The following is a 21,447-nucleotide window of genomic DNA, read 5'->3' on the forward strand; positions in this document are numbered from 1 at the left end:
ATTGTATGCATTTTGCCTTTCCTTCTTAGAGATGGCTGCTCCTCTGGTTCTCTTAGTTAGGACCCACTCGTTTCAAGCATTAATTCCTTTCTTCTCCTTTTCCTTTCCTAATTTTCCAGAAGGAATCTTAGTGACCACAGTTGTCTGATTTTGTCAAGAGTAACTAATTTACAGCGTTCTACAGGCTTCATGGAGTGGGTTCTCTTTTTCCACAGAAGGGTGATGCAACAGGCCACCCTGTTTTACCTAGCAAATTAAAATCAAACATTAGAATAACTTGCTTGCAATCTAATGTATTGGTGATGAACAGAAAACTACCTGGTAATGTTTCTCATGATAATTTTTTGCACACTGATGTTGGATGATGACTAGCAGGACCCTTGCTGAGGGAGCATATGGTTAGGACACTGATGACCAGAGATGATATGACATTGACCGTCGTGAATTACCCAACATTTTTAAAGCAGACTGTATTTTGGTGTCCTAACTTCTAAGTGGTTATAGTAATATAAAGCCATCAGATTTTCTTAAGTGAAAAGTACATACATTTTCCATTGTCATCAGCTGGGGAGCTATCACAGCATTTCTCTTCTTGTGCACTTGCTTATAATAACAATTACCTCAAATATTGACAATCCTAAATACACTGTAATATGAAATGCCATATAAACAAGTAACTATCTTTACAACAGATGTTAAATGTTTTAAAACAGAAACAGTTAAAAGTTTCATGAGAAATGCATTCATAATATATAAGCTGCACCAAAAAAAACCCCAAATCTCCGAACTTTTAATTAGCTTTCCATGAGGAAAAAAGGTGTTTGCAGCATAGTTAGCACAAATGACTATTATTATCTCCTTGGTCTTGAAATCTGTGAATCGACAAATACAATGGTTTATACCACTCACTTCATACATCGCAGATAGAACAGGTTTCCTGCATCGTCCTCATGGGGCCCATAAGATTTGAAACTCTGCATTACAGCAATAATTGTAATCAAACCACATACTTCTGCCAGAAATCCACAGGACTCAGGAAGGAGTTAGTTTCCCTCATGCACAATTAGTTTCCCTGATACACAATTAGTTTTTATCTATTGGATTTAGGTTTGGGCATTTTTCACCTCACTCTGAGGCATCAGCTCAGCCCTAATTGTCTGGACATAAATCCAAACTCTACCCACCCAGATCAAGTCAGAAGTTAAATCAGATAGTGGCAACAGACTTTTAAAATTAAAAACAATGTAATTCAGTGGTGTATAAATCATAGTCTTCCACAGGCAGCTATGCAGTTTCTACAGCTCATCTGGTGATTGTTGTTCCAAAGCAAAACCAAATAATTTTATCTTAATTTCACAGTTTCTCAAGTAATTACACAAACTTTGTACAGCACAAATAGGTTTTCTGGTATTTTGATTTACTTTTCCCTAGTAGTTGCAACTATCTAAGTAGGACTAGAAAAGTGTAATGTTACATTACAGAATTCTGTTTTGGTTAATGTATTTCTAGTCTTCATGACCCTTTTCATGACTGTACAGTGTGGCCCTCACTCTATACAATCCTGAGACCCTTCCCTCTCTACTCCCTCTCTACTCAGCATTTTTTGCTTTTTACAGCCCTTTTACTCAAGCACACAGCTTAGGTCAGTCATGGAGTCCACCTCATGATGGACTGCAGCTTCAGACCTCTGAGTGAAGTACAAATATGATCACATTTCACACAGCTTCTTTCGCTTCTGATACCAGCATGACAACACAGATGATGGTAACATGGCTGTGTTAGAGCCTGGGCTGCTGCTAAGGTGAAGGGAACTTGGGAAAACATGGTAGCAACGTGACTTTAAAATATCTATGAACACAAGGTCTTTCACACATCTTCTTACCTCTATACTGTGAAAAGGAATACAAAAGTCACATATGGCATTATTTCTCTATTCCTTGGATAAACAAGGAGGGCTACCCATGGGGTCAGAATTCATACAGAAAATGCCAGTCTTCTTCATTCCACCTCCATAAAGGTTATCAAGATCACACGTAAGATTTGGGGAGACAAGAATTCTGCATCTCTAGGTGCTGACAGCACTTAGAACGATCTTAATTTGACCCAATCTTCTTCACTCTACCTACATAAAGGTTATCAAGATCACATGTAAGATTTGGGGAGACAAGAATTCTGCATCTCTTTAGGTGCTGACAGCACTTAGAACAATCTTAATTTGATCTGCTTCTGATCCCTTTTCTGTTTATGTCCTTGGTGCAAGTAGTTCAAAGAACAGGATTCTCCTTAACTTCTGCTTCTCTGCAGAAGTTCTCTGAACTTTGTTCTCAGCATCTCTTACTTCCCCCTCTGCCTGGCAGACAAGGCAACCTTTGGGACCCTTGTGCTCTTGGTGTCATCACAGGGCAGAGGTTATGATTCATAGAAGAGCTGTCTCCTGCCAGGCTGCGAGCGGTATGCTAATGTGACAGCTTGGCAAGTATTTGAGAATGTCACTTCTAGCAAAATAGCTGTCCTGAATGGTATTTGTCATATATACAAGCAGATATCCATCAACAAGAAAGTCCTGCAAAATTCAGCTCTAATATATATCTCAAATGAGATGCCTACAGGCACTTTAACATGAGTACATGTCAGTAGCCATATGTGCTGTAATCCTCCTCTTTATACATACCCAACATAATTGGTTCATGCACCATAGATCTAATCTGCATTCTCTGCTTTGGAAGCAAGATTAATCTAAACACTTCAGAATTAGTTCAAATGCATTAAATAGAGTATAAATCTTCATTACTTTGGCTACCAAGCAGTTAAAGAATGTGGCAAATGACCAAATCATCAGTTTGCCATTCAGTTTCAGCTATATGCTGCGCTACCACTTCATTTCAAGTTCTTCAAAGCCCTGCAGCTGAACTACAGCCGGGTATTTAATGCAGAATTGTATCTTTTGGGGAATGTGTTATTTTAAAATGCTTAATAATTATGAATTCATTTGCCATTCTTTTTATAAGCAGGGGGTTGTAATGAACTCATCTGTTATTCATGTGAATGTCAAATGTGTTCCCACAGGAGTTTTATTCTAATTCACTATTAGTGGACTCATAAAATAAAATGCTATCCATTTTTTACTCTGAACATGTAATGCTTGATAATTGTTCATCAAAGGGCAAATGTACTATTTTTCTTTGGCAACTTTCAGTTCTGATTTAACCAGGTAAAGAACTAGGTTAAAAGTAAGGGTACCTTTAGAAACAGTTACAAGTCGATTTGATAAGCTGTGAGTCTTTCATTTAAAATGCAATGAATGAGATTACAATGAGCTAGTACTAAAAAATACTATAAGCATACATGCTTGAACTACACGCATTTAACATAACAGGACAAAATGTACCCCAATATATAATGCCTAATGATAGTTCAATTAAAGACACATTTTCAGTATTCATGAGGTGATCACAACAGTTTTCATGCAGCTGTCCTATTGCAGTAGAAAATTTAGAGGTGATATACTTACAGGTCACTGCAGGATTTGAATGTGATGACACTGGACAGTGGAACTTTGACCTGTGAAAACAAACACAAACTAAGCAGTAGAAAAACAGAGAATTCAGACTTTGATTTGTTTTGTTTTGTTTTTCCAGAAAGTTAAATATACGAGGGTTTTTATGAAATTATTTCCAAATTTATTCTAAATCCCTAAACTACTGTAAGGACTTACCCTATGAAATGATAGCCCTGAAATATTTCAGCAACAATTCCTTAGATCTGACATGCTGTGCTACACTTCCTCTCAAGTATGTCAAAGTGACTGTTCCAGTCTTGAAATGCTCCTTAGAAATGCTAACCAAAATGAATTAATTATTATAAAGATGCATTTTCAAGGGAAATGGTAACAAATCCAGAATCCCACTTATAATTGGAACCACTAGATTAATATATGTATAGTTTTACTATAAAATACACAAGCAAAGGAATTCTTTTTTTCAGTTGAAGTAACAGAAGGGTATGCTTTTAGTGTTAAAGATTATCTCAGTTACTTTTTTCTGCATGGAAATGGTCATTTCCTCAAATCAAATGTACAGTGTTTAAATCAAAATATATTACCTCTGTGCAATCTCTGGCAGTCAGTAGATTATTAGAATATTAACTATGAATAAACGATTGAGAAAAGCATGCAAACCAAAGCTCAGATGCGAGTCTTGGTGATCACAGATACTTCAATATGCTAAAGATTGTAACTTCATGTTTTGTAACGGTTAGCAGAAAAACATAATAAGGAACAGTGCTTCCTGAACACTATGACTTCTTTTGTAGTTGAAGAAATACTATTTACTTTACATTTTAAAATACTTTTTACTTTATTTTAAGTAGTGAGCATGTTAAAACATCAGTCTTTAATTGCTGCAGTGTCAGATAGGAGGGACGGAGTTACATAATGTGAAAATAGGAATATCAGAAACTGTGAATGAAAGGAAGAGTGCAGAAGAGGGCTAACACTACTATGCCATGAAATGGGTGAAACTTTGTTGAAGCTTGCATGTTTATCAGCTGTTTTTTATTCAAAATGAATGCAAGGTATTTATTTTATACATTACTGTGACAAAAATTATCACCTCCAGCAGGCAGCCTGAAGGCACTTCCCTAGAGGGAGAACACAAATGTGGGAGATAAGAATGAGAAGACATTCAGTTTTGTTTAATGGAATTTGTGCGTGCATGGATGCATATATATAAATACCACTTTCCTTGAAAGCAGAGGATAGCTCAGGAGACCTAGGAACAGACAAATAATTCGTCAATTTACAAGGGAACCTAATGGTTTAAAAGGCCTTGTTTTGAACTCATCATTCTGTAACGGTGAAATTCTATTTGACTTCATGGGACTAATTTGATTTATACATGTCTGAAAGCAGAATTGATGATTTGCAATAGAAAGTACATTAGAAAATATTATGCTGGAGAACATTAATTCTACAGAAGGGAAGCAACACAACTAATGAATAAGTAGCTATGAATAAGCGAGGTACTGAACGCTACCAGTTCCCACAGATTCTACTTTATTCAGAAGCTTGCAGGACTTGGGGTTCAGGCTTGCTACTCTCCTCTAAAGCCACGAGGATACAAGAAAGAGTTATGGATGCAGTGTACATGAACTGTTTGGCTTTTGCTACCACACTCAAAAGAAAAAAAACAAACCAGAAGAATCTGCAGGACCGAATTCATGAAAACAGATGGGGTGAGGGTGAGAGGTGACTCTGAAGTGCCACAAGGATCAGCCTTACTGAAGCTGCACTCACAAATTGCCAATGATGAAAGTAACAACTGCAATGAGAAAGGTTTTGCTGAAGCCTTGATGGCTTTTTGCCACAAAGGGTAACATCTGCTATTAATTAACATTCTATTTATACCTCTAGCCTCTTTTAAGACAATGTATTTAGTGCTTTTAGCAGTTAAAAGTTGATCGCACTGAAGCACCAGCACCTTTATGGCAAAACACTGGCATTTGTCAGGGGTTTTTTTGGGCAGAAAAAGATAAGTGCACCAAAGTGACATAAATGGTGATTTTATAAACCTAGTCAGAGGAAGGAGGATCGACATGACATTCAAGGTGACATACACAGATCAGAAACACTAGAAGATACAAGGTTAAGTAATTTGGGCATTGAATATAAAGAATGCTAATACTTACAGGGAAAAAGGAAAAAAATACATGCAAAAATAATGTTACAATACTGAAGAAGGAGAAATACTTATGACTGACATACATATTTTTATAAGCTGCAATAGTCTACTGGAGCTAATGAACATTCTTTCAAAACAATAGGCAAAATATTTCATGAGACGTGACTAGAGATACCCAATATAAAGTGATTTGATGTTTCCACGTGGAACACTGGAAGCAGTTCTTGGCCACTGTAAGATTAACAGGTTCTTTTGTAGAAGCGAGAATGGTAAAGGGCAAGCAGAAGGATTCACTGATTTTTTGCTGCTCACAAAGATTAAAGAAAAAAAGTTCTTCAGTCTTTGGAGAAAAAGAACAGTATATCTCATTTCTCTGAAAGGTATATAGAGATGACAGCTTCAATGCTAAATACCAGAGCAAGGGAGCATGAACCTAAGCTAAGAACTGGCCGTTAGAGGAATTGAGGTGGAATTCATTTACACTAAAAGTTAGATAACGGTGCAAAAAGATAGCAAAAGCAACAGCCAGAAGAAATTAAATCATTTCACAAGAAAACTAAATAATATCTAAAAGAGGAAGCTCAATAGAGTCTTACATCAAATGGAAGATCAAAATTAACGCTCATCATGGGAGCATTTCTGTCATCCTAATCAATTAACATTGCTTACATTCCACTCTTTTCTGAAATTTCTGCTCCTTGCATTAACTAAATTTATATGAAAGTTTTGGGTTTGTGTTTTTGGATGAGATACAAAATCAAGTGCTGACCACTTGGGATGGTTAAAGATCTAGTGCAATTCTTAGAAATAAACAGGCATGTGATCTTGGTGTCCTGATCAGATTTTAATTCTCCACAGTTGCATTCTAATTTAATGTTGATTTACTAATTCATTTAAAATTAATGACTACATTTTCCTAATACACCTCAATTGTTGTGTCCTATTAGATTGTTGCTAGGTTTCATTAAGGGTGGCTGCATGATTGCACTGGATAAACCTGTCTACCTATATATTGGTATAAATTTATTAGCTTAAAACTTTTAAAGCTAGTACTTTAGACTCTTCAAGAATGAGAAATGCTATTAATACATATGGTTGCTCTACACGAGTGGAAAACATTTTGTGAAGGAGACCAACTACAAGCAGCCATGTCAAAAAATATGTCCTAAGGCTTATTATTAATATATCAGCTAGCATAAATCACTGTAGCTCCACTGACCTCAATGAAACCATGGTGAATTTATATTGAGACTATAACTATGTAAGCCACATCTTTTATCACTGTACAAAGGGAAAACACATTTTAAAAGGATAAGATATTGCATTAACATAATATTTGAGGAACATTCCAGCTCACAGAATTATGTTAAAAGAATTCCATTAAAAAGTTACTACTAGTCTCACCTTTCATTTATTGCAAATTCTTTGATCCTTAGGTTTTTAACAAAATACCTTTTCTGACTCTGTTGACACATCTAATGTTTTTATATCTAGTTAGAAAAATGTCCAGTCATAGATATTTAGCTTGACAAATGGTATTTTAGAATGCATGGCGGCTTTTTGGTTTTCTTGTTTGTTTGTTTCGAGGGGTTTGTTTGGTGGGGGCTTTTTTTGTTTGTTTTGGGTGTTTTGTTGTGTGTTGTGGGGTTTTTTTTTAACAACCCGTTGCCCAGTTTTGCAGTGCAAGCTTCACGCACAGATGGTTTAACAGGACCAAACCCTAAATTTGCGTAAGAGTGAAAAATGTCTGTAAAACAATGTTAATTTTAAAATAACACAGATTGGATTCACAGTATGGTGAAACTATAACATAGCTCAAAATATGAAACAGGGACAGGATTCCAGTAAAACAACATGTGAGGACCTTTTGTCTGCTGGCTGGTATCACATCCTGAGATGACTTTTTGTACAAGATTTTTTAGAAGAGACTTCAATAGGGGCTTGATATATGGAACAATAGCAGGATATGGCCTCTAACTGGTAGGAACAATTACTGTTCTCAGACATGTGCAAGTTTACTTTCATTAACTTTATTGAATTTTGTGCACACTTTCTGGCCTAGATTCAGAGCTGCATCTAATTTCTCCCGGGGACAGCTAAGACAGGGAGCATACTAAAGAACAGTGACTATTCTTTCTAAGCAGAATATACTGAGGAAAATTCACATGAGCCTTAAGAATATGATAGACCAGTTTGGGAATAAAGTGAGAAAATAATATAGGCAAACCCACTTTCTTCCCAGCTACACCCATAATGCCTTGTAGGCTTCAGGGCAGGGGAAGAGTTGTCTAGACTATCTCCACAATGGGTGGGAACTCCTCAGAGCAAAGGAATTTTCAGCACGTAAACCTTCCAGTTTTATGGCAGGCCCATCTGAAAAAGATCATTATGATGGGAAGATACAAAGACAGAATTTAACCTTTGAATTTTGGGAGATTTAAGTACATACTCTTCTCTAGAATAGTAACTAACTAGAATAATAACTAACAACTTCATAGAGATGCTTGTTGTTTACACCACTCAATTTTTGGAGTTTGGTTTTTACAGAATTAACTGTGGTACAATGTTTCCTTTAGTTCTAAGAAAGTGGAAAATGATGTATTTTGAAAATAGGGCTCTCTGTTTCCCTTTCTTCCATTTCCTAGCTCTGACTTTTCTACAGTCTCAAGCATAAACTACTTCCCTTCACTTTCACAGCCCTTTATCTTTCATAACTTCCCTCAACTGGTTTTCTTCACCTATTATTTTAAATTCAAACACTTAGGGGATTTCTGACAGTTTCCCCATAAATGTGTGCAATGCCACTTCAGGCTGCGTCTTCTCTTTTTTCACCAGTACTGTTTAAGCTACCCAAGGCTATTAATTCTCAAATTTTTATTGCCACCCCAATAGGCCAACACAGCTTTTTGTGCAGCCCTTTGATACACCAGACTGCAGAACTGACTTGGCTGAAAAATAATCGAGGGAAAATAATAATTGTTTTTCAGCTTGATCTTCTGCCTCACATCTGCACAAACAGCTGCATGAACACAACAGAATGGGTGGGACAGGAAAGAGAACAATTAGCTGAGGTAGAGCTGCTTAAACCAACATTACCACTACTGCAGAAATGCACATGGAACCACAGCCTAAACATGCTATTTTAAGCACCCTTTTAAATCCCTCACCTGTCACAGTGCCTATTAAAAGAATTGATACTAATAAGGCAAGGATTATATCACTCCTGCTTACTGCTGCAGCCCAGTTTTGGCTCAGTGTTTCCTTGTTCTGGTTGCTCTTGACTTGCAATTAGATTGTAAGATACTGAGAACACAGATCATCTTTTGGCCTACTTGAGACTAACCTGACTTCTACTACAGTCAGTGCAAATTTTACCTTGGATTCAAAAGGAATTGGATCATGCCTTAGGATACAATTTCCCCCAGATACTAGCCATTCTAATGTTTTTGTTTGAGAAGGGCAAGTCTTCAGAGCAGCTTTAGATCACTGAGAAATATCTTTCTGCAAATAATTCTATTTTTCTTATCATCATTTCACTAACAGCTCTTTTCAAGAATCACAGGTTATGATTTTTAATTAAAAAATTAATTTTAATCTCCCACTTGTAACAAGTGACAATTCTAAAATCACTGGGGCTTTGGAACATGAGGTGAGCAATAGTGGTAAACAGCTGGAGTCATAAAGGAGAGCTACATCACACCTAAATTAAAGTGATCTAATTGCACTACCATACTGACTCCATTCGTACTGTGCTAAAAGAGTTTTTTATACTGAGTTCACTCAGTCCATTTGACTGCATATGAGGCACAACATCAAGCACATCATCAAGCAACAGGAGAACATCTCCTAAAGTTAGCAAATTATAAAACTACTATATACATGAAGGAACTGTACATATTCAGGGTTCCTTGTAATAAGAAGCGTAAAGGTCCTTGAGACTTAACTGAACCAAAGGACCAATGGAACAGATGTTGCAGTTAACAGAAGCTGACTTATTCAAAGAATAAACTCTTCACATATAAATGGAAATTTGCCATTGAGCCATGAAAAATGTTTTGTGAGCCTGCAGTTCTCTCTGCTTTGAGATACTGACAAAAATACAATTGTGTCCTCATGAGTCCACTAAACAGTAATTTCCACAGTTCTGTTCATGTATTTGCTGTTGTCTCTACAAAAGAGAGATTTGGTATACGTTACATCGCACTGAGGTAAAATAGGAGCACAACTATAGGCAAATACAGCAAAGAACATCTGCAGAGGTGGAAAATGTAAGGTGTTTTTAATAAGTAATATATTTAATTTACCCTTTTATTCAGGGACCCTTGCAATACAATATTTAATCCAAAAGCAATCGCTGTGCACTACCGGTAGTCTCAGTACTGCACAAGGATGTCAGTCCTAGCTCTGAGACCTACACTGAACCTTACATTTACCTGTTGCAGTAAAGTGAATGATTCATATTTGTGTCTGTATCAAAAGCCTTTGTAATTACTTGATACTTTTGTAATTGTTGGTGTTAAATAACGTTGGATGGTAAAAAAAAATAATTAGAAAAAGCCAGAATCCAATACCTGGAGAAACTATTTCCCCAAAAGCAACAGAAGGTGTCACTGCTAACTGATTTTAAACAAATGAATCCCTTAAGTGGAAAACACTGTCTTTGTTCTGAAACAAAGTTGTTGGAGAAAGGGGAACTAAGTTCCTTTCTCAAGTATTCTCCAGCTCCAAACATAAACATTACATTTAAAAATGGAAAAGACCACTTTACACCATCTAATTCTTCTCCTTTCTGTTTGCTGTTATTCCCTGCAGCTGTTTCACCTCAGGCTATGATTCACTCAAAGCAAGAGAAGTTTAGGGTATCTGGACAGAAACCCTCAAAGGGCTTTTTAACCCATTAGTATTAGAGCTCTAATAACCAGGGATTTTCTCTTCAACTCCACAAAAATTTAAGATTCAGACAAAATTAAGAGCATAAGGATACTGGAGAAACCATTTCCAACAACAAATTTAAAACTGAGTCTCTAAGTAGTTTGTGACTAAGTCGTTTTGTGAAAAACTTTCTGTGGACTGCATTTTAGCTTGGCTAATGACTGTCTCTCTCTCTCTAAACTTAAGATATTCTCTTAACTATGTGGCAGTCCTAGCTCCCTTGTCTTCCTTGATATTGTAGTGTTGCTATTCTATGTTAAACAGCTGTTACATCCAATGCCAGACATGGCTGCATAACACTGACAGGCGAGGTGTTATTTTCTATATATACATACACACAGCTTTTGAAGTACTTTACAGCCATTTGCAAGCCTCTCCATAAATTGAGATGTCTATCTATATGTGAGGCTAATATAAAACACATTTCCCCTCCCACCCTGGTAGTTTAGTAAGCTTAATTTTAGATGTCTGGAGCACTGCAGGAACTCACTTTTCCCTCAGGACTCGCCTTGCCAAGGGGTCTGGCCATGAGGAAGCCTGGGCAGCCAGCACTGAGGGCTGTGGTCCCACAGGGTGACAGTTGCTTGCCCTGTAGCTGAGGGCCTGTGATCTGAGCCGCTACTTAGTGGAGGTGAAGTCACTGCCAAAGCTGTAATTTTAAAAAAAACAAAACTACAACTACTAATAAAAAAAAAAATAGATGAAGCCCATGGATTTAGCCATCGCAACGGCATGTTTAATAGGTGCATCCAGGCACTCTGCAGGCTCCCAGCCTGCCGACTCCAACACAGCCCCTCGCTTCTCTCCCCCCCTTCTCTTCCCAAGAGAAAGGCATCTCAGGTCACTTGAATTATTTAGCGGGGTGTTTTTAACCATCTCAGGGGCTTTGCTTCTGCCGTGCAGCTCCTGCAGAGCTTGGTTTTGCGGGTTTATTTTTATTTTTTTTAATTTTTTTTTTTTATATATAGCACGCGGGGTGGAGTTGCTCCACTTCCCCGGCAGAAGGAGGAGAAAAGCACGGGGGGAAGGCGAGAGGGGCGGCTCGGCGTGTGGAGGGGAGGGGAAAGGCCGCCAGGCCCCGCCGCGGGCGCCACACCTGCGGGCCGCGCTGCCCCCTCGGCCCCGGCCCCGCCAGCCGGGGCCACTCACCGGGTCGCTCTAACGCAGCTCTCTCTGTGTCTCCCCCCCCTCCATCTTCCTCTCCCTCCTGCTCCTCATTCATTCTTCCCCCTTTCCCGCCGCCTCCCTCCCGCCCCCTCCCCGTTGCAGGCGGAGCGGGCCCGGCAGGAGGCGGAGCGGGCCGCCGCACGTCCCCCGGCCGGCCGGCCGGCCCCCCCGCCATGGGTCGGAAGCGCTGCGTGGGGGGAGACGGCTCCAAGATGGCGGCGGGTTGCTGCGGGGTGAAGAAGCAGAAACTCTCCAGTTCCCCTCCCTCGGGCTCGGCCGGCCCGGGAGGCGGCGGCAGCGGCTCCCACTGCGGCGGGGCGGCGGCGGCGGGGGGCGAGCCGGGGGCGCTGCCCCCGCCAGGGGGCCCCCGCCTCAACGGCCTCGGGGGGCTGGCGGGGGGCGCCGCCGGCTGCGCCCTCTCCCCGCCGCTGCCGCCCAGCTGCGGCGGGGGCCCCGCCGGCCTCTCCCCGCCGGCCGCCTCGCTGCTCTCCTCCCCCGGCGCCGGCTCCGGCGGGCCCGGCTGCAGGAAGATGGTGGTGTCGGCCGAGATGTGCTGCTTCTGCTTCGATGTGCTCTACTGTCACCTGTACGGCTACCAGCCCCCGCGGAGCCCCCGCTTCACCAACGACCCCTAGTGAGTATCGCCGTCCCCGTGCCCCGGCCCGCCGGCCCGGCCCGCCCTCGTGTGCGCCTCGTGTGCGCCCGTCCCGCCCGGCTTCCCCCGGCCGGCCGCCCCGCCGGCGCCCGCCTCCTCGCCCGGCACCTTCCCCGCCGCCCGGCCCCTGTCCTCGCCTGGCCCCGCGCGGCCCGCCTGTCCCGGGGCCTGGCCCGCGGGCGCCCCCGCGCTCCCCGGCGTGCCCCGTGGGCCGCGCAGCCCTCCCGCCCCGGCTCGCCTCGCCTCGCCTCGGGAGGCTCCGCGCCGCCCGGGCGCGCTGTTAGCCCCTGACGGCCCCGCTCGGCCCGTCGGGCGCGGGACCGGCCGGTGGCCTCTCCCCGCCCCGCTGCCTCACGCCCCGCGGGACCCGCCTTTGTGCGAGCGCGGCGGGCCGGGCTCGGCTGCCCCGGCGGCGCGGCGGCGCCCGGCCGTCAGTGCCCGCTGCCCGCCGCTGGTTCGGGTTCAGCGGCGCCGGGGGAGACCGCTCCGTGCCCGTTTCGCCCGCAGCCCTTGCGGGACCCTGCGCTAGGCAGCCGCTCCCTGGCCGTGTGTTCTGCACGAGCACGGGCCTCCGCTTCCCCAGCGCGGGGTGGTGAGTTCCCGGTGTGGGACCTTCGTGCCAGCCCCGCATCTTTGAGCGCTGGGGCGCCGCTCGGGCCCCGAGCCGGGCACTCGTAACGCCACTTGGGTCTCGGACTGCGCAGAGCCCTTGCTTTGTAACGACCCCGGAGATCACCCAGCGCTGGGCATCCCCGAGTAACCCACCACCATCAGACTCCCAGAGTTTCGAACAGGTCATGTCCAAACACCTGTTACTCCCATCCCCCTTTGCCTCCCAAGCCTCTTCGCAAGAGCTTCCACCAAGGGCCTGCTCCTCTCCCATCCCTGGCCACTCTTCAGCGTTTGTCTGGAGCCCCGTGCCCTGCCGCCTGCAGCAGTGACCCGCTGTGACAGCGCTGCCCGGTGTGCCGGCACCTGCAGCCTGCCTGGACCTTGGAGCTGCGCTGCTGCAGACGGAGCTCAGGCACTCCAGGGAGTAACTTCTCTCTGAGAGGAAATTCCTTCCTCAGCTGGGATGAGTTACCGAGTCGTTGTGTGCTCCCTGTCTGTTTGAATGCAAAGTGAACGTCAGGAGTTGTTGAAATTAAGTTTCCGCTGTTTTACTTTGCTTTTGAATGAGATGGAGCTCATGTGGTGAGTTTCCAAGCTTTAGCTGACACTCGAATGTGTTGGTCCACCAAGAACGCATGTCACTTGTTTCCTGTTACGTATAGCATGACTATCAAATCCGTGAGAACCCATACTTTATTGGTACTTACTGAATACAGATATTTTTTTTTTGGTATATGTCCCAGTCCCTCATGCACCCTCACCAATGCAAATGGTTATCATGCAGTCCATGTTTCGTTAATGAAATGTGATGGATGATTCTCAGTGTTTAATGTAATATATTAATGATCTGATCTGGAGTCCTTGCTATTCGAACGCCCAGGATCTATACATCTCTTACATACTTTCAGCTGCTGTCATGACAACCCAGCTCTGTGGATTCCTACTTAACCTGCCACCCCAGCAAGTCCTCCCTATATGCTCTTCATAACTCCTCTGTGATTACATCAGAGTGCCAATAATGAAAGGAGGGCAGGGAGACTCCGCTGTGAGTCTCTTTACCTAGGTCTTTTGCAAATCCACGTCTGTCCATTTGTAGATACCAACTGTTTAGGAGCTGCTGCTCTAAGTAGCCATTTTGCTTTGCATTGTCCTGTATCTGTTCTCCAGCCCTGACCACCATAGGTTACAGCATCAGCTTTGTGCCATTTCACTCTTTCATTGCTGTAAGAGAGCTGAATTCTGTCCGTGCCTCTCTAACAATATTACCTTATTATTATGCTTTTTGATTGTCTCGTAGACTGTTTCGTTGAACAGATTAGTGCTACTGTCTCTGTTTTATTAGTGGAGGAAACTGAGGCAGGGGTGAAGATCTCACCACTGTAATGTTTTCCAGTAAGTGCTTTGATTCCTCTTAGTAACTGGTAGACGCTTCACCTTTTCTTCTCCCACTTCTTACTTTAACAAGAACACAATAGCAAATTAAGTAAAATGAATTATATTTTTCTAAAATTCATGTGTGCCTAAGTGTTCTTCAGATTTAGTCGCTAGACCTGGTAAAAAGTTGCTGTGTTCTGAAAATGGCACTGCCATTGCAATTAGTGGTATCATTTCTGCTTATTCCTGTGCTTGGGCCAGCATGCACAGTTGTACAGATTGAGAAATGAGCTAATCATAATTTTATTTTTTTCCCTAGTTAGTTTTCACAGAGATTAGTTCCCTCTAGGTTGCGTGGCTTCACAAACACTTGTGCTGCACAAGTGTGAGGTAGGAATAAGCAGACAGATGGCAGAACTGCTGCTTGCAGCAGCCTTGTGAGATGATTATGTTTGTGCAGTTGGGGAAGCAACTTTGAAAAAGTTGTTTGGTATTACATGTAAAATTCTAGGTCGGTGAATACATTGCTCCTGCTGAGTGTTCAGAGGCAGCATGACTTCTAGCATATAAAAGATTTGTAAGCAGTCTTATCGATAACTGGGTAGCTCACAAAGATATGATGTGATCTTTGAAGATGAGTTTTATCCTGTACAGCAAAAAAAACTGAATGAGAAGTGGCATTTTTCAGTGAATATACGTTGTAGCTTTCTGCGTGGAATCCTTTCAGAGGTTTTATCCATAGACAGAAATACGTGCACGAAGAGTAGTAGTCTAAAATAACAGTTTGTATGTGAATTCTAGAAATATTTTTTTTAAAATTACATTAATTATAGGGAGGATGAAAGACCTGTAAGCAGGTATCCTCACACAAGCATGACTCATTCCTTGCAGGTCTTTGAACAATGAAATTGGGCATGATCAAAGAAAAGCAGGTGGCTGAATCACTTGGACAAGCGGTTCTGGTGTGTTGTCGTTTGAACAAAACCTGCTTGTGACACCTCCGGATTTTTGTACCTCTTTGATGCCCAGATGAGTACCACGGCAGGACTCATAGGGAAGGAAATTTGAAGCAGTTAGTAGGAATGAGGCAAAATGCCTGTTTTGAAAGGGTGCAGGTTTTGGACTCTAGCACAGCCCATACATGGGTGAAATAGTTGGCATTTTCATCTCTCTGTGCGCAGCGCAGGGTGTGGGGTGTTGGTCAAGGGTATTGCTAGGGAGCTGATGGGTTGGAGAGTGAATCGTGGAGTCGAAAGAAGATAGCTGGAAGATACTGAATCTGTCCAGCAGTGTCTTGGTGAGAATAGGCTCAGCAAATGCTTCCAGCCAGAGGCTTCCTCTTGTCTTGTAGGCTTCCATTGATCTGCCAACATTTTATTGTATAGCTTTCTTCTACCTATAATTTCACTTTGCTTTGAGTTGGTCTCTAAGCCACCCCTTCCCTTCTTCATAGGGTATGTTCTGCAGGGCATGTGCTTTCCCCTTGCTTCTACCAGTGTGGTGGCACTCATGGGAGGAATGTAAAAATTATCCTGGAGCTGTGGAAGGTGATAAAAAGTTTGATAATTGCTGCCCCAGACAAAAATTGTCACTTGTACAAAGTGGCATTCAGACACTGTTCTTGAAACTCAGTTTGATGAGTGAAGTTATGGAAGGCTGCAATTGATTAAAAGCAGGTTTTTTTAGAAGTGGAAATAGAAATAAATAGTAAGGGAATGCAGGAAGAGTTGTAGAATCATTTTACCCCGCTCATTTAGGGAGAAGGAAAAATAAGTAGCCTTTTTTCCTGTGTTTCTTGCCTTTCTGACAAATGACTGTCATCCCTTTTATTTCCTTTCTGGTTTGCTTCCGTGCCTCCGTGATTGGTGGAAACAATTATCATGTCCTGCCTTCCATTGTGGAAGTGGAAAAGGGCTGCCCACCAGTGCGAAGGGGCTCAAGGTTCTCACTGCTCACTACTGTGTTTCTTCTAGTGGAAAAGTGTTTGAGTAGAAGTTACAAGCATGTGCAAGGACGTTGTGACAGGATGGGAAGGGTAAGCGTGCAAAAAGGAGTTCAGCTGAAACTGTTGTGGGAATGAGGACGACTTTTTTTCTTAAGATCCTCACATCGTCTGCTCACTATAAAGATTTCCCTTGGTGCACAGAAATCACCCTTTTGAGTTTTTGATCCTGCACAGTGCCTTGAGCTCTTCAGCTTGCCTACTTGATTTTAATGTCGATGCCTTTGCGGAGAAGACATTGCATGGCAGTTCAGCAGGTTAACTCATTTGCCAGTTGTTTGCTTCTTTATAGTCCCTTCCTGAAGGTCATCTGCTAGTGAACAGGATTATTTTAGTGGTGACCACTCACACTTGGCACAATTTGTAAGGGGAATAGTTTGTTCTGCCCCTGTCATCTGGTACGTGGTAACCAAGAACAGGATTTTTCAGCTGGAATCACTAATGTGGCCTGTGCCCTGCTTCCCATCTGGCTGAGGAGCTCTTGGGAAAGATGTTTACCACAAGCTCCTTGCATCAAATGCCTAGATGATGGCTTGCTCATATCCTCATCTGGCAGCAGGGGACGGTGCCAGAGGCATTAAATGGTGTGTGTAGCTGATCTGCATGCCTGTGGTAGATCTGGTGCTTTAGGGAAGCGTCAGACCCGCTGTGCCTGCGCAGGCTGCCAGCCCTGTGCACGCGCGGAGGCTCCAGCCGTCAGACAGAAGCGTTACTGTCGACCACGTTCTTTGCCACAGGAATAATCTGTATGGCTTGGCCATCTTCTGTGATTGAAGGCCTCTGGATTAAAATATTTTCTAGGTTATATCCAGTCCTGACCTAAAGACTTAGCTTGGGAATGCATCAGTTCCTTTCTTCATTGCTGGCTTGTGGTACTTCGCAGCAACTGCTGCATTTGGCTACAGAACACAGGTACAGATAGGCTGCAGTGTTGATGTGCCTGACCTTTGGATTTCATTGTGGGTTTTTTCAGGTCTAAGATGTGTCAGTTTACATATTCTAGAAGGATGTGGAGTGGCAGTACTACGCTACCTTAATTCTTCATTAGTGAAGTTTGGAGATATTTAAATTCTATACAGTTTAAAAATGCGGACCTAGCTGATCTGGTGCCCATTAGTTTTCACACTCTCAAGGGAAGTTGTGATTCTGCTCCGAGTGTAACTTGACCCTGTAGTAAAGAAATGGTTCTAGAGTTTGTTACTGGCCATCTCATTTTTTGCCTTAGTTATTATCTTGATATTATGTTGGCAGCAGTGGTGATTTGCTAGTAATTTAGATTGAATTCATTTAAAATCTTCCTGTGCAATCACAAAGCTGTTTTTTTCCCCCCAAAAAAATGTTAAATTGGTGCCTGATGCATTGAAGAAAGATTAGTTTTGTCAGTAGGTGTGTACATATGCTTACACATACATGTAAATAAAAGTGTTACGGCCTGCAAGTTCACAGGATTAGATGCTTTTCTCAATTTCTTGTTTCCTGGCTGCAGCCCAGCTTCCTGTTTTAGTCTTTACAACTTATTGTAAGGTTTAAAGTTGGAGCCTTGTGCTTGGCTCCTTGCTTGCCTTGGTATATGTTTCTTCACAAACATTTTTGTGAAACTTTGCCTGGAAGCTTACCAAACTATGACTTTTCATATTGTCTTAAAAACCAACATTCTTCCTCCACAATCCCTACTCAGAGTTCACCTGTAGCTGTTGACATTATTATTCTTGATGTCAGAAGTTTGAAATTTTTTTTTTTTCTCTGTGGAACTTAGTTGTATGGCAGTGGAGACTTACACTGTTGTGTGGCAGACTCTGTGCAATAATTTGTATTTATTGTCACGCTCAGTAACATTACACAACAGCTATAATGATTGGTCATGGCTAAAGATCAACACCAGTAACAAAACAAAAAAACACAGCAATGAAGCACACAGACAGGGAAGTGTCCTCTTATGTCTGTGTGTCTGTCTGACTTCATTCTGGGGTTTGTGTGTTGTGGTTTTGTAGAAGCTTCATCATTTTCTTCTGACCTAATATGGTCTTTAACTGTTGAATATTAAGTGTCGGCATATGAAGTGTGGTTCTTTCAGAGTGGCATTCTGCAGCAGACATTTTTAAAATACAGTGCAGTAGAAAGTGTGTATTTTGGCTGACAATGGCAGTGCTCAGCAGGGAATTCCCAGCATATTTGAAAGCAGGACTGGTGAATGCATCTTGGTACAGCGGAGGAGGACAAGGGGTAAAGCTGCATGGCTACAGAAAGAACTTACCTTTGCCAGTAGGTTAATCTTCTGGTATGATAGTGAAAGCAGAAAACATTGCTATGATGAGCTCCAAATTTGGTTAACTGTAATCTGAGGGATATTTCCTTCACAAACTCATTTTAGTGAGCTGTTCATATGTCCAAGTAGTTTCTATTAGTACAGGAGATCGCGTCATAGACAGTCTTAAGGATGGACCCTGGTTTTGTTTCTTCAGCTAAAAGCAGTCACCAGAAAGTTACAATAAATGCTCTGATTCACCACAATATTAGTTTTGCACAAGTTAATTGTTCTCATACACCCTGTGGAGTGAGGAGGAGTCAGTAGCCACCTATCCTTGTGCCATCGGTCTGGTCATTTGTTTTTATTGCCTGCTTTGTTTTTACATTTGTATCTTTTGTCGTGCGTTTTCTTTTACTTTATCTTGTACTGAAGATAACTTCCTGATAAAGATTTCCAGATTTTGACACTATTTTTGACATTATATATTCCTATTTAACCTGTCTGCCTGTGAGGAAAAATAGGTTTTGGGTCTGGATGTGAATTACTGCACCAGTACATCTAACTCTTAATACTCTTTGCTAGAAATTGTTGAGAAGTTAATGGTTTAAGAATGCAAATATTTTACTTGGAGTTACTAAAAGAGTGCAGAGCTCTGCCTCTTCTTCAGTTGAGTTAAATGTGGCGTTCCTTGAGATGCTTTTGTAACTGTAACGTTGTCTAGCAACAAATGCTAAAACAAGAGAACCTAACATTGGCATTTTTTGGTCATATCTGTTAAACAAGTGGATTGTCATCTAAGTGCATGGGTAGTTTTGTCAGCAAGCCCTAAACATCCTTTTAACTACTCATCTGCAGATAAATAGGGAGTAGTCACTACTAATGACAACTAAGATACAACCTGGAAATAAAAGCTTGGAAGACTGGGCTGGCTCAGTTCGCTTAGTGTACAGATCTAGGCTGTGACCAGTCAGTGAATGAAATATATTTGTCTCGTCCATAGTTTTTGGTTTGCTCAAGATTCAGGCCATAATTAATAGAGCAAGCTCAGTGTGCTGGTCTGTCTATTTTTACATTAAGTACTTGTTTACAGTTAACTGCAGGTTTTCCATAGCATCAAATTATTGTCTTCAGAAGTGCTGGTATGCTAACACAGAAGTTGTTTGAGCCATGCGCTGGTGGTTTCTGTGGTAAGAGTCTCTATGGAAGGCAGGAAAGATGCAAATTCTTTTGAAATAATAGTAGACTGGTCAGAGTTTGGCCAATACAGAAACTGTTGCTAGGCTGGAGGCCAAAACAAGTCCAGTCAGGCCCTGACCCTCATTAGTAAAGCATTACGAAAATGCTTGACCTTTCTTATGATGTTTATACTCCTATGGAGTGGGGTATTATATTGGTACTCAGTTTAGCATTGCAAAATTTGCATTTGAATAACAAAATGGGGCATCTCTACTGCAGTTAATTCACAAATTCTCAAAAACATATCTTTAATAGCAAAGCATGTTAGGGGTAGCTATAAGATGAAATGTAGATATTAAGTTGGTCCTAGTGCTGTATTCAGATAGCATGTAGTTAGTAATTTGAACTTGGACTGATTAAATTAGATTTCCTTACTGTTCATTAGTGCTGTGATACATGCTGACCAACCAAAAGCTGTGGTGTTTTTCAGTCCAGCACTGTAAACAACAGCAGGTATCTTTCCTGGGCTACCTGTATGACCTTTTAAAAAAACCCTTCTTTTTCATAACCAGAGTCTTGGCAAAGTGGATCGGTGTAAAGGGCTTCATTTTAATTGGGATGCCCCCCCTGCTCCATTTTCCATAAACATTTATTTGGTGAGTTACTCGTTGCATTTTTCACATCTCTTCACTTGTGTTGTCCCCCTAACAGACTAACATATGTGTTTCTATGCCTTATAGAATATACCTTAAATTTATTGTGATCTAATTGGGCTTTGATAGCTTCCTGGAAGGCAGTGCTTGTTGTGAGGATGTGGATGTTGCTTTGCCAGACTGAACACTTGCAGCTAGGGTTATTAAAGTGCTAATTTCGTGAGAATGACATCTTATGGAATGTAGAACGGCTCTGCTGAGTTGTGGCAAGGTCGCTGGGGCAGCAGCCATATAGAGAGATGTATGTCTTCCGTGCCTTTCTGTGTTACAGGGAATGAGTTCTCACAGTACTTAATGCCATAGAAAATCTCATTTTATGCCCTTCTTCCCATTAGCTTGAACTCTGTGGCATTTTTGGGAAGGTCCTGCCTAGGGCTGTGATGTTTGTAATAGATGAGCCATAGACATACTCCTGTAATTTGCCCTTTGCCCCTGTGCCAGAAAAGATGTCTCCTCTCCAGGCTTCACTGGCACGTGGTGGGTTCCAGCGTCTGTGACACTGCCTGCTTTACTGGGTGGTGCTTGGAGTCCATGCTTGAAACAGAAGAGAAAGGAGGGAAGGATCCTTGTCATAATCCTCTTCTAATCAGCATCAGAGTTACTTCTGCTTCATCCTTTCCAGAGAGTTAAATCACTTTCCTTGTTTTCCATGTGGCATTTTGCACAGAGATAAGAATTGTGTGGATGAAACTCTGGAGTTCATGAGTTTTAGGTAAATTAAGAAAGGTGGCAAAAAGCATGTTGTCCTCCACTGATGGGCAACAATATGGGTCAACTAAGTAAATCTGGTGGCTTCCAGCCCCTTTTCCAGGTGACACTAAGAATATAAGGATTGGGTGTCACACTATTTTCCTTGCCCGCTGAGTGAGCACAAGGGTAAGTTCAGCTGC

At 42.1% G+C, this 21,447-nt stretch overlaps 1 protein-coding gene and 1 long non-coding RNA gene across 7 annotated transcripts in view; one reads left to right on the plus strand and one right to left on the minus strand.

The window, feature by feature from the left end:
* Nucleotides 1-3,513: 3,513 nt before the first annotated feature.
* LOC129785599 (uncharacterized) lies at nucleotides 3,514-11,831 on the minus strand. The gene is made up of 3 exons (XR_008749730.1): nucleotides 11,760-11,831; nucleotides 11,101-11,259; nucleotides 3,514-3,561 (listed from the first exon to the last, which is right to left on the minus strand). It is a non-coding gene; the product is annotated as an uncharacterized LOC129785599 (long non-coding RNA).
* A 46-nt stretch (nucleotides 11,832-11,877) lies between these two features.
* Nucleotides 11,878-21,447, plus strand: part of AMMECR1 (AMMECR nuclear protein 1) — an 85,242-nt gene continuing 75,672 nt past the window's right edge. For 2 of the 6 annotated variants that reach the window (XR_008749728.1, XM_055818300.1), the window contains exon 1: nucleotides 11,888-12,411. Coding sequence is in view for 4 of the 6 variants with exons in the window: in XM_055818300.1 (XP_055674275.1) it covers nucleotides 11,951-12,411 (461 nt within the window). In the remaining 2 variants the exon portion in view is untranslated. Of the gene's footprint in view, nucleotides 12,412-21,447 lie in introns of all 6 variants that reach the window. The other 4 variants (XR_008749729.1, XM_055818302.1, XM_055818301.1 and 1 more) reach the window with 4 other exon arrangements.

The sequence above is a fragment of the Falco peregrinus genome, chromosome 13, assembly GCF_023634155.1.
Source record: "Falco peregrinus isolate bFalPer1 chromosome 13, bFalPer1.pri, whole genome shotgun sequence".
Taxonomy (NCBI): domain Eukaryota; kingdom Metazoa; phylum Chordata; class Aves; order Falconiformes; family Falconidae; genus Falco; species Falco peregrinus.